General features: G+C 41.1%; 1 protein-coding gene across 1 annotated transcript; it reads right to left on the minus strand.

The window, feature by feature from the left end:
• Nucleotides 1-5,660: 5,660 nt before the first annotated feature.
• Nucleotides 5,661-11,582, minus strand: LOC110944098 (heterogeneous nuclear ribonucleoprotein A1, A2/B1 homolog). Its single transcript, XM_022185813.1, has 3 exons — nt 11,341-11,582; nt 7,506-7,616; nt 5,661-5,991 (listed from the first exon to the last, which is right to left on the minus strand). The coding sequence occupies exons 1-3, from the start codon at nt 11,580-11,582 to the stop codon at nt 5,661-5,663; spliced, it is 684 nt and encodes a 227-aa protein (XP_022041505.1).
• Between the last annotated feature and the right edge of the window lie 2,298 nt (nt 11,583-13,880).

The following is a 13,880-nucleotide window of genomic DNA, read 5'->3' on the forward strand; positions in this document are numbered from 1 at the left end:
ACATCTGAGAATTACCCTACCCCCTCAAAAGTCCCGTGTTGTCCTCAACACAATGTTAGAATGATTCGTAACCCGAATGTCCCCACACTTGTTTCAAACACAAGCTTCAAGCGAGTACAGTAAATGTGCAAACTATACAAAACAAACAAAACAAAATGCTAACTATTTACACTACCAAACCTGGGCCTCTCATGGTTGTTCCTCATCGACCGGGCGTAAGATGTAGCCCGCTTTGTCAAGCTCCATGTTGTTGATGTCGTTCCCTCCAAGTATGGCTTCAACCGATGGCCATTCACCGTTTGTTGTTTGTTCGTTTGCTCATCTTGGATATCTACATCACCAAACCTCCCAACTCGCCGAACGACATACGGGCCCATCCATTTGTTTTTAAGCTTGCCCGCAAACATCTTGAGCCTTGAATTATACAACCAAACCTTTTGACCCACTTCAAAGGTTTTCATCTTCCTCAACTTTGCATCGTGTACCTTCTTGAGCTTGTCTTTGTAAGCCGATGCACACTCATATGCCTCGTCTCTAATCTCTTCTATTTCACTCAATTGCAACTTCCTCATCTTTCCCGCTTCATCATAATCCGCATTTACCGTCTTGATCGCCCAATGTGCCCGATGCGCTAACTCCATTGACAAGTGACAACCCTTGCCATACTCCATCCGGTAAGGTGTTGTGCCAATTGGAGTCTTATAGGCCGTTCGGTATGCCCACAATGCATCATCCAACTTGCTCGACCAATCCTTCCTATCCGTTCTAACCGTTTTCATGAGAATTTCCTTTATTTGACGGTTGGACACTTCAACTTGTCCACTCGTTTGCGGATGGTAAGGTGTGGTAATCCGGTGATTCACACTATATCGCTTCAACAATTTCTCGAAATTAAAGTTCTTGAAATGCGATCCACCATCACTTATAATAACACGCGGAATACCAAAACGGGAGAAGATATTGGATTGAACGAATTTACAAACAACCGAGTGGTCATTTGTTCTTGTTGCAATAGCCTCAATCCACTTAGAGACGTAGTCCATCGCCACTAAAATGTATAAAAAACCATTGGAATTCGGAAAGGGACCCATAAAGTCAATGCCCCATACATCAAATATTTCCACAACCAAAATTGGTTGCAATGGCATATCGTCCTTCTTTGAAATGCTTCCCATCCTTTGGCAATTTACACAATTTCTTGCGAACTCACACGCATCCTTGAAAATAGTGGGCCAATAAAACCCACATGAGAGAACCCGATAACCCGTTTTATGCCCGCTAAAGTGACCTCCACATGCGGATGAGTGAGCATGAGTCAAAATTTCCAACACCTCTGTTTCGAGCACACACCTCCGAATAACTTGATCCGGCCCGATCTTGAAAAGATCCGGTTCATCCCAAATGTATTGCTTCACTTGGACCATAAATTGTTGTCTTCGCTTCTTGGTCCAATGATTTGGAATGGCACTCGTGGCTAGGTAATTTACGTAATGAGCATACCACGGCGCAACAAAGGTGGAAACGGCTAGGAGTTGCTCGTCGGGAAACCTTTCATTTATTTCACTTAAATCATCAATGCCTTCCACCGGGATACGAGACAAGTGATCCGCCACTACGTTCTCACTCCCCTTTTTGTCTCGGATCTCTAAGTCAAACTCTTGAAATAACAATACCCACCGGATTAAACGGGGCTTCGCGTCTTTTTTCTCCATCAAATACCGGACCGCGCTATGATCCGAGTAAACAACCACTCTGCTCCCCCAAATGTACGAACGAAACTTATCCAAAGCATACACCACCGCTAGTAATTCCTTCGCGGTTGTGGTGTAACTCAGTTGCGCTTCAGATAAAGTCTTGCTTGCATAGTAAATTACCACCGGCTTTCTGTCAACTCGTTGACCCAAAACTGCACCAATTGTCGCTTGTGTCACACATGATTTCGAACGGCTTTGACCAATCCGGCGGTTGCAAGATGGGAGCTTTGACCAAATGTTCCTTCAAAACAGTAAATGCTTGCAAACATTCGTTAGTAAAGTCAAATGTAACATCTTTTAACAACAAATTTCATAAAGGCTTCGTGATAACACTAAAACCTTTAATGAAACGTCTATAAAAACCGGCGTGTCCCAAGAATGACCTTATACCCTTAACATTTTTCGGTGGTGGCAAAGATGATATTACCCTTAGTTTTGCCTTATCCACCTCCATTCCCCTTTCAGATATCACATGGCCTAACACAATTCCCTCTTGCACCATGAAATGACTTTTCTCCCAACTAAGCACTAAATTCTTCTCAACACATCTTTTTAAAACTTTTTGTAATTTGTTGAGACAAGAGTCAAAACTAGTGCCGAAAATTGAAAAGCCATCCATAAACACTTCAAGTGACTCTCCAACCATGTCCAAGAAAATACTCATCATACATCGTTGGAAAGTTGCCGGTGCATTGCACAAGCCAAATGGCATTCGCCGAAAGGCAAAGGTGCCATATGGACAAGTGAAGGTGGTCTTGTGTTGGTCATCCGGGTGTATTCCTATTTGATTATAACCCGAGTACCCGTCCAAAAAGCAGTAATATTTTTGACCTGATAATTTTTCAATAATTTGGTCAATGAAAGGTAGCGGGAAATGGTCCTTAGAAGTGGCGGCATTCAATTTACGGTAGTCAATAAAAACACGCCACCCGGTAACCGGTCGGGTGGCAACTTGTTCACCATTTTCATCCTTGACTACTTGAATGCCGGCCTTCTTAAGCACAACTTGGGTAGGACTTACCCAAGCACTATCCGAAATCGGATAGATAATTCCTGCATCCAACCATTTAATTACCTCTTTCTTTACTACCTCCCTTAGGTTCGGATTTAATCGCCTTTGTGCTTCTCTTATCGGTTTTGCATCTTCGGTGGTAATGATCTTGTGCATGACGATTGATGGACTAATTCCTTTGAGATCGGCAATCGTCCATCCAATCGCTCCCTTGTTCTCTTTCAAAACTTCCAACAAAGCTTGTTCTTGCGCCATTTCTAAATTAGAGGCAATAATGACCGGTAGTGTGTCATTATCCCCTAAAAAAGCATACTTCAAATGGCTTTGCAAGTCTTTGAGCTCTAACTTTGGGGGTTCTTCTAGTGATGGCCTAGTACCCGAGTTTATTTCCACCGGCAAGCTTTCAAATTGATGAGTCCATGGCGGTCGACCTTCCTTCAAAGCCATAGCATCCTGTTTTTCCTCTTCAACCCGTAGTGCACAAGCATGTACCTGTTCAGAAAAATCACATAAACATACATCTATGCCATCCTCCTCATACTCATGCGGGTTGCATCCGTCGACTAAATCTGCCATGAAACACTCATCAACACCAACAGCATTAGAATTGTTAGTAAAAACATTCAAACGCATTTTCCGGTTTCTAAAGGTCATATCGACTGTACCAAATCTACAATCGATCACTGCATGCGCGGTGCTCAAAAATGGCCGACCCAAAATGACATTTTGTTGTTGCCTTGGGTCAGCGGATGAGTAGTCCAATACTAGAAAGTCAACCGGGTAATAAAACTCATCAATTTTCACAATCACATTTTGAACCATCCTCCAGGGTAGCTTATGAGACAAATCGGCCAAAACAACAGTTGTCTCTACCCTTGCTAACGGACCAAAGTCGTATTGGTCATATAAGCCCCCCGGTAAAATGCTCACCCCGGCTCCAAGATCTAGTAACGCCTTTGCCATTTTAAAATTACCAACTTGTATATTTATTAATGGCGTACCCGGATCTTGTAGCTTAGGAGGAAGCTCCCCATTCAAAACCGCACTTACTTTCCCGGTCAAGTCTACTCGCTTAGGCATTTTCTTCTTTTGTTGCCTTTTGTGTGTGCATAATTCTTTTAAAAATTTTGCATATGCGGGTACTTGTTTTATTGCATCAAGAAGTGGAGGGTTAATTTTAACTTGTTTAAACATGTCCCATAATTCTTCTTTTTGGGGACCTCTTGATGCAATAAAATTTTTCTTACCCGGGTCAAGTAAAGCCGATGGAAACGGGACTTGACTCGGTTCACCTTCATCTTTTTCACTTTTCTCATTTTCACCCACCCTGGTTTTTTAACATTTGATTCTTTAGGTTTAACCGGTGACACTTCATCATCGTCACTTTCATTACCCGTGACATCCTCAACTACCCCCTCAACCAAACCCGGTGACAAATTTGCTTTAAATTCTTTGCCACTTCTCAACACACTAACATGACTAATATTAACATTGTTACCTCGTGACGAACCATGTGAAGGATTTACCTTAGTATCACTAGGAAGTTGACCTTTGCTTTTCTTCAACTCCGCCACGTCGGTTGCCAATTGACCCATTTGGGTTGTTAGTGATTGGATACTCTTGTCACGAACCTCATCCTTTTGCATTCGAACTTCATCAAGTTGATTCCGTTTTTGCATATCTTGTTGCATAGCCCGAAGCATATCCATGACTTCATTTCTGCTTGATGAATTTTGACCCAAACCACCTTGACCCGTTTGTTGAAATTGCCCTTGATAACCATAGTTGTTTCCACCCCGATAATCGCCTTGATTATATTGTTGGCGATGTGCAAAGTTACCTTGAGCTCCTTGAACATTTGGGTTAGCTTGGTTCGCCGCGTTTCTGTAACGAAAATTAGGATGATTTCATAACCCGAGGTGGTATGTGTTGGAATTCATATTGAAATTTCGACCACCCCCTTGAATTGCATTCACTTCTTCTACTTGCTCATCAACCACCCCCACTACACAAACTTCCGCCGTGTGGCCTATTTCATTACAATTAGTGCACACGTTGTACACTTGATTTGTAGTTTGAACATTGCCACTCTCTACTCCATGCACTTGCGGCCTTTGTGTCACATGCCATGCCCTTCTTGAAGATTGAGCCTTCCTCTTGGAATTCACCGCCATTTGTTCTAAAAATGCCCAATCAACATGTTCATAATTCGTACCGAATGTGCCAATAGTGATCGACATTAAATCACGTGCATCCTCCGAACTCAACCCCTCGTGAAACGCGTTCAACAACTCCCAAAGTTGGATCCCATGATGAGGGCAATTCCGTAACATCATATTAAACCTTTCGAACGCTTCATGAAACATTTCCCCCGATTGTTGTTGAAAGCTTCTCAAAGCTCTCCTAGCATCATTGATCTTCTATGAAGTGTAATATTCATCCAAGAATATTTGTTGCATATCGGCCTATGTAAAGATCGATGCGGAGGGTAGAGTGTGAAACCATCTCTTTGCTTTGTCTCTCAAAGAAAATTGGAAGAGAACCAACTTGACATCATCCGAAGAGAATCCTTGACCTCCAATGGTGTTGCAAATGGAGTCGTATGTCTCCAAATGAAAATAGGTTTCTTCCGTTGCTAACCCCTTGAACTTTGGTAGGCTTTGGAGGGCGGTTGTTCTAACTTCAAAAGTTCTTCCATCCGCATGATGAGGAATCACTACCGGTGAAGGATTGTTAGTGATAATAGGCCAGAAGTGAGCTTCGATTCCCCGTACTACTTCACGATGATGTCTTTGAGGAGCACCCAATGGTGCTCTTGGTTGACCCATTTGCCCTTGCATAGGCCCTTGAGGTGCAAACGGTGGTTGATGTTGATATTGATGCATTGGCGGTTGTTATTGAATCGGTCTTTGAAATTGTGGTTGTGTAATTTGAGGGCGCACTTGATGTAGCGGTGTAGGGCGTTGCAATTGTGGCCCTTGAGGTCTAATGTGTTGCACCCCAACCGGTAATCTACCCATGTCTTGAAACTGCTGAATCGGTTGACTTTGTTGACCCGCTCCTCCTTGAGGTCCCAAATGTCCTCCATCACCCCCAAAAGAAAAGCCTTCCTCTTCATACCCTCTAAAATCCTCTTCATACCTGTCATCATATCCATCCCCTTGAATACCCGAAGATTGCCCAAAGGGAAGAGTTGAGTATTGAAAACCCGATTGGTTTAGTGATCTAAAGGATGAAGTAGCATGAACAATAGTTGAGTTTGGTGCTATTGTAAAGTTAGAGGATGACTGACCCGTAGTTGGGGGGAAGAAATGTGAAAATGGTGGAATTGTGGTACAAGGGTTAAAGGTATTCGTGGGTTCAACTTGAGTAATGATCGGTTGCGTGGTATTGGTTGGTGTAACTTCAAGTGGTGGAGTAGGTTCGGTAGTGGTATTAGGTATGGTGGTATTTGGTGATGGTTGTGTGGCAGTAGGTATGAAAGATCAGGTCGTTTGACCCGTTGTGGGTGGTACTTGAGATTCTTGCATGATGTTTCTTGGTGTAATGGGTGAAGTGGGTGAACCAATGATTATGTTTTCTCTTAGTAAAACTCTGTTTTGCCTTAGCGTTCTTTCAATTTCCAGATCAAACGATAGTGGTGACGACTTGTGAGAACCTCTAGTATGCATACACCTGTGGTACCACACTAAACACAACCAGCGTAAACCCGAAAATAACAAACAAAACTACTAAATTAACACACGTTGCGCACTACTCCCCGGCAACGACGCCAAAATTTGACGTGCAGTCGTGGTACACGCAAATTTAATTCAAATAACAACTAATAGATAGTGGTAAATGGGTATCGAACTCAGGGAGTATGTGGAGAATGTGTTGATTTTATAGCTTTGCAATTTAACTACAATTAACCTAAAATGCAGAAATTAAAGATCAATTATTTGGATTGTTGTTTTAGAAAACTAAATTATCAATTACTTACTAATCAAGATTGGATGTTTAATTCAGATTATGAGAACAATGACCATCTTAGGATTCAGTTTCTTTTAACACTTGTGTGAAATTCCAACTAAAAAGAGTTACATAGGCATAACTCGTGTATAAACAATTGTTGTGATAAAAGGGAACAAAGTACTCGGATTATATGAATGCGAGGTTGTTTCCCGATGATCAATCAATCAATATCCAACCCTAACCCTTCCCGTGATATCTCGATTGTCAACGACACCAAGAACGTACGATTTAGACTAGAATTGCAATATCAATTAACAAGCTACAATCAATTACTCATACTCCATGATAATCAATGCAAACACAAAGTTATCATTCTAGAAATAAAGGAACAAACACACAAGAGTCTAAGAAAACCTTCACCTAAGATGATCACCACAAATTTAGTCGGACATTGTTCGGTTGATCATCATAACTTCAATGTTCAAGTTCATATGAATCGAAAACACAAACCAAATGTTTAGAAATGTTTAGAACCAACAAGAACCAGCCAAAATCACCCCCAAAGTGCAGAGAAACTGTCCAATGATGAATAATGTGAAAAGAAACCATCAAAAACGGTTTAATGAGGCAGTTACGCATTTTTCCGTCATCTCCACCGTAACTTACAGGTACCCACCGTAAGTTACGGTGGACTTCAAACTGCTACGGTGATTCAGGACTGTGTTACGGTGGGAAAATGCAAGATTTCAGGGCCACCGTAATTTACAGTGCCCATCGTAAATTACGGTGGAGCCCTGACTTCTTTGTTTCTTCTCTTCTTTCCTTCCATGCATAACCCGTTCCACTCCAATCCGTCCAAAGCAGTGTTTTGTCCATTTTTAGCTCCCGAACTGTACCTGAAACATAAGCAACCGTAGTCATGTAATTCAAGATAATTACGCGATCAAGTGAGGGATAAACACGTCTTTTAACATCATTAAGGGTTGTCCAATGGACCACCCGTCAATAGGTGGGGGTTTGGTTCGAGTTTGTTAAATGTTGCATGGAAAACACCTAACATGCCACTGTGTGCTACTGTATGTATGTTCAGTCTTATATGATGAAATCTGTAAACGATAATCATAAAGGACCCTGATGTTTGGATACTAAGGGATTGAAAATCCTATTTAAACCCTATTTGAACGTAAACACTTACATTGAGGTTATGTGCAATGTAACTTAGGTCGCGTGTAACGGACCTAACCATTAATTAACGCTAGAAGCACATTATCAAACCGAACAAACCAAGGTGAGTTCACTGCTCTTTTCCCAAGCATGCATCCCGGGAAGGGGTATCGGGTAACGTTTTTAGGGAAGAATGTCAGGTTAACGGGATGTTTGTTATTACTCAGTTTCTATCATATAAGACCCCTTATATCTACCGATTGTTGCCGGGAAGGCAACGAGGTATTTAGTTGATAGCGTTATTAGGTTTGGCACCCTCACATCGGGTCGGAATGGACGGGCGTGAACTATTTACCTTGACCACTTGACCAATGCTTTAATAGAGGCATTGGGGTTTGGGCAAACACATCTAGTAGCCACATACGGTAATCGAGTTAATAACATCATCAAAACATATCGTTGAACTATTTTAAACACATATCTGGTAGCTAAACGCGTTAACAAAACTTTGAACTCACCAGCGTCGTCTGACACACTTGTCTGCATGCTTGCAGGTCTATAGGTTTATATCATTGGGACTTGCTATCTGGGATGCTGGAGTGGTCATGGGTCGAGATACTTGGAATCACAAGACAAGTCTAACGGTTTTGTACATTTGGTTTATGAAACTCTTAACAAATGATTATACTTCCGCTGTATACAACGAATGATATGTAACGTTTGTAACACTTTCTGTTAATGAATGAAAGTTTTATTTAAATATATTTACGAGTTCAATGTGATTGGTGGCTTGGATCCTGGTACGTCACACGCCTCGTGGGGGTTTCCGCATGTGGTATGATTTCGATGATGATCTTGTAAGTTTGGATTCAACGCATGTTTCACATTATAGTGTGAATCAATATGGAATGTAGGTATACAATTTAAATTGATTAAACGACGTATTGAATTAAAATTTATGTGACCTAATCTACCATGCCATTTATTCGATTCAGAAAACTCAAGCATATAAGTATTTATTCATGTTCTTAACAGCCATTACATTCAATTTGAACATACCATTTTGATTAAGTGTATAAAACATACATCAATTGAAACGAAGATAAATTAAATTGGAATGTATTTGACGTCCGGGAGAGAAAGGAGCGGCACCGAAACTGTCCTGACATGAATAGTGTAACCGGATAATCTACCAACGGTCTCTGAAATTGTTTTCATCGTATCGAGACACGGCGAATACAAACATGTAATATGCAAATGTAAATGCATTTCCTGTATATTGCTAGACTTGTGGGACTCAACTATAAAGTAATTAAGTCTAGTGCACATAATTGTATAATTAAACACTGATTATGTTGTACGGATTTACATGATATTTTTTCGTTTGCACGTTTGTATATTGGCAGAATGATATGATCCAGGTTCTTGTATTCTTACATTACGTAGGATCTTATGATCCAGATTTGTATGTCCATAATGGTTATGATTCATGTTTGTATGTCCAGGTTGAAATGATATTGTAGGTTTGTATGTCCAGAATGCATTATGTAGGTTCTTGTGTCCAGAATGCATTATTTCTAGGTTCTTGTGTTCTTATGCATTATCCATACATTGTGTTGGCAGAATGCTTATGACCCAGGTTCTTGCATTATGCAGATTCATGAGTTTGTGTAGGTTCTTGGGTTTGTGCAGTGACAACACTGGTTCATTGTGTCATGGTTTTATTGTGTCACAATATGCATACATATACCATAGGCATACATATACATGAGTTTGTGCATGTTCACGGTCATAGTAGTGCAGGTTCATGGTCACAATATGCATACATATACATAATTTGTGCAGGTTCATGAGTTTGTGTGGAAATAGGTTTGCATATGGTAATGAGTTTGGATTTTGGTGGAAAATTCAGTTTGTTAAAGGGTGTTTAAATATTAAAACCATATGGGGTATACTGAATTGGTAAACGGGTAGGTCAGTCTTTTCACATATTTTTAAAATGAAAGCTAATGTTAATCTGATGGAAGAGGTGCAAGCTGTGAAATATGGAAAACACAAGGGGCATTTTGTGAAAACTTATTATCCGGGAGGTAAATTGCAGACGCCCCCAAACCACAGGGGGCAAATTGTTAATAACTCTATGATGTGTATATATGGTAAAAACGTGATTATGATTAGTGCATTACAATTGGGTTAGATATCAATGTATGGGTCTTTTAAGAATGAGTTTATAAATTACATTATGGCCCCTAAACAAAGTTATAGTATGGCCTCGTTATAATTAGTTAGACTTATTATTCTAACCTCATATGCTTTTCTTGAGTTCTTTTTAAATGGTTTTTTAGCCCAATCATTGATGTGTTGCAAAACACATTTGTTTTTCCTTGTAATTGTATTCGTTTTTAGTTAGTAATTAGTTATTTTTAGCTTGTACTCAGATATTGATGTTTTTGTAGGTGTTTGTGTGCAAAAGGGATGAAATTTGAGAAAGAGACGAGCACGGGGAAGAGACATGAAAGAAAATGGAAAACAATCAGGATCTGATGTTCTTAGAGTGTCGCAAAGATCTAGTGTTATATCCTTCAAGACACGCGATGAATGTCAAATAAGAAAAAAGAAAAATCTGGCCTGTGATAATTCTGGATCTCGCGTCACGTGAAAACATGACACGCGGGGGCCGTCAGATTTGGGAAAACCCTAAATTGATCTCTATAATCCATTTTTGACCAATTAATTCGTCATAAACTACTTCTAGATGAAAAAGATAGCACTTTTGGGCGATTTTGGGATACAGAAGTTGTTCGGGATCAAGGATTGAAGTTAGGAGTCAAGAATTGGGTCAATTAGGATTGTTCGGTTTATGTTTCTTAACTTCCTTTGTTTTTCCATAATTCTAGGCATCATGTTTATGTTTTATATTACTTATGTTTAGGAGCATGATTGTTGGCTAGACTTTCAATACTACCTAGGTTTGTGATGAATAATTGTTGAATCTTGGCGATTTCCCAATTTTATATTTATTATTGATGGATTAACACTTTTGTAAAGAAATTAATTGCAATTGATCTGATGTGTTCGCATATTTAGATATGATTTATGATTAACCTTTGTTCCATATGCTTCTTGTTGAATATCTTTCAGTTTAAATGCATATTAGGTCACTTAGGTAGTGTTTGGTATGCAGGAATGGGAGGTGGAATAGAATGAACTATTGCGAGGGAATGAAAAAAAGTGTGTTTGGTTGGTCAACGTAATGGAATCACCCATTACATAAGTCATTCCATTCCCTCAAATTCATTTCATCCACTCCCCCTGCTTTTTTTCCATTCCATTCCCTCTCTCAGCCAACGTCACAAATACCGCCCATCACCTCCACCATTTGCCACCACCACCACCCGCCACCAACCTCCGCCGACCACCACCACCACCACCATCACCGTCCTCCTCCGCCACCACCGCCGCCCGCCACCGCCGCCATCGACTACCATCGCTGCCACCCGCCATCGTAAACCACCGCCACCCCGATCACTACTGCCACCCTCCGCCGACCACCACCACCATCCTCCGCTACCACCACCCGCTACCGACGACGACCACCACCCACCGTTGTCGTCGCCACCACCATCGACCACAATCACCGCCACCCACCACCACCGGCTACCGCCACCCCGACGACAACCGCCATCCTCCGCGGCCATCTCCCGCTACAGTCGACCAACACCACCCACCGTCCTCATCGCCACCACCATCGCCGCCACCCGCCACCACCGACCACCGCCACCCCGACCACTACCGCTACCCTCCTCCGACCACCACCGCTACCCTCCGCGGCCACCGCCCGCTATCGTCGACCACCACCACCCACCTTCGTCGCCACCATCATCGACCACCATCGTCGCCACCTGCCACCGCAGACCACCGCCAACCCCGACCATCGCCGCCGCCACCGCTAACAACTATCACCCATCGACCACCGCCACCCACCACCACTACCACCGACCACCGCCACCCATCGCTGTCACCGCCACTACCGCCACCACCCATCGCCGATTTAATTCATTCCTCTTTTCTTACCTACCAAACAACACAAGGTAATGATGTATTCCATTCCTGCATGGTAACCAAACAAGACTATGGAATGTAATGATTCATTTCATTCCTTTGTCCATTCCATTCCCTCGTCCATTCCATTCCCTCATCTATTCCATTACGCCATACCAAACATACCCTTACTGTGTGTTTGTGATTAGTTTATGGTTTGCTGGAGCTCAATATCCATAGGAATATTGATTGAGAGTTTATTAGGACTTTGTATTCTACCTATCTAGATAGCTGACATGTGATAGATAGTCAGGTAGTCTTTGGTGTTAGTTGTTTAGGTGTAAAGGCTCCGATCGGAGGTTTCCTAAGAGTCCCTAGCATATTTTTTATTCCGTATCTTATCGATTGTTCTTAGGTTACCCCTTGCATCTTAGGATGTATTGAGATAATGAGATTGACAAGTAATGTCACAACCCCCGACCCCACCCTGGGAGTGAGAGCCGTGAACCAGTCAGATGGTATCAGTGTTTATTAATTACGCAGCGGGAAATTTTTCATCAGGATCGTAGTTAGGAAATAATTTCAGAGTTTGTAAAACATCATACTTTTAATATTAAACAAATGGGCTAAAACCCATATTCCATTCAATTGTTTTTATAGGGATAAACCAAAATAAATAAAACATAAATTTCTTCTTTTATTCAGGTATTTATAGCCACTTTATTTAAGCCTTCAGTTCTCCATAACTGGCTTCTATTATCTTTACAGCAAATTGCCTGAAACGCGTTTTGAAAACATTTTATCAGTAATAAATACTGGCGAGTTCATTCCATTTTTATAAAAATATATTGTTATACTTTACAGCATCAAGGTTTTTATATTTGTTTATATTTACCCAAAAACTCAATCAGTATTTGTCACATGGTGGCAGTTCCGATGTGACGGTGGTCATATCACTCATTGGCTAACTTTCGTCTAATAGTGAAGTTTATCAAGTAATATATATATATATATATATATATATGTTATATCTTACTATTATTCAACGGTATCTATCACTAGGCGGTTCCCGTGACGGTGGTTAAATCACTGTTGATCATTCTTTCAACTAGTGACTGGAGTCGTATCACTGTTGATCGTTCTCTCAACTAGTGACTCGGGTCATATCACTGTTGATCATTCTCTCAACTAGTGACTTTGGTCATATTTCTGGTTGTTGGGATTGAACCCTAACAGAGGAACAGATAATGTAAAGCCAAAACCGGATCCCATCAGTGGACTCCTAATAAGCAGCAGTTTACTCTAATCTCTCCCCTTGACAGTGGTTATCTAACAGCTGATAAATGTTAAGTGCTGCTCAACTACAACAACTGATAAACCAAACTCTGATGATTACCTAACAACTGCTGAAGACAAACTATGTTGCTCTATCTACTGCTGTTTCCTAAGTGCTGCTGAAGTTTCAAGCACTGCCCTCTCAAAGACTGATCACCTTTGAAGGAAGCACTGAAGACTCAACATCTGTGCTAAGGCTACAACAGTGGAACGTGAAGTAGTAGTTTTCCTTATGATTTGTATGTTAGTGAATATCAGATGTTACATAACAGTAGTTTGCATAGGACAGTATTTGTAGTTTGTTAGGTCGTTAGATGTCACTATCATGGTGACGTCAGCTGAAGTATATCAGTAGTTTGGTTTGCCTATAAGTATGACAGTACTCTGTACTGTTACACTTGATCGTTTTGAGTGAGTTCTTCTCCTCAATTCATCCTTTCATCTTGTGCAACCAACTCTGGTGTATCAGGCTGAGGGGGAGTTTAGATTGTAAGCTTTTACTGTAATCTTTTGCTTTTATGTAAATCATTTGAATCAATGAAAAGCAATTGTTTATCAATCTATACTTTCCTTTGTTTGTGTTTACAAAGTTTGCTACCCATTTCCGCTGCACTTATTCG

The sequence above is a fragment of the Helianthus annuus genome, chromosome 11 (assembly GCF_002127325.2).
Source record: "Helianthus annuus cultivar XRQ/B chromosome 11, HanXRQr2.0-SUNRISE, whole genome shotgun sequence".
In the NCBI taxonomy this organism is placed as follows: Eukaryota; Viridiplantae; Streptophyta; class Magnoliopsida; order Asterales; family Asteraceae; genus Helianthus; species Helianthus annuus.

What these genes read in the sequence shown, in the direction of transcription:
- LOC110944098 (XM_022185813.1), bottom strand. Translation starts at nt 11,582, where the DNA reads ATGGCCGCGGAGGATGGCGGTTGTCGTCGGGGTGGCGGTAGCCGGTGG. An exon ending in GGCGGCGGTGGCGGGCGGCG is followed by an intron (nt 7,617 to 11,340) that starts GTGGTGGCGGAG and finishes CTTATGTTTCAG; the next exon opens with GTACAGTTCGGGAGCTAAAA. An exon ending in AAAGAAGTCAGGGCTCCACC is followed by an intron (nt 5,992 to 7,505) that starts GTAATTTACGAT and finishes TTCATCCTTTAG; the next exon opens with ATCACTAAACCAATCGGGTT.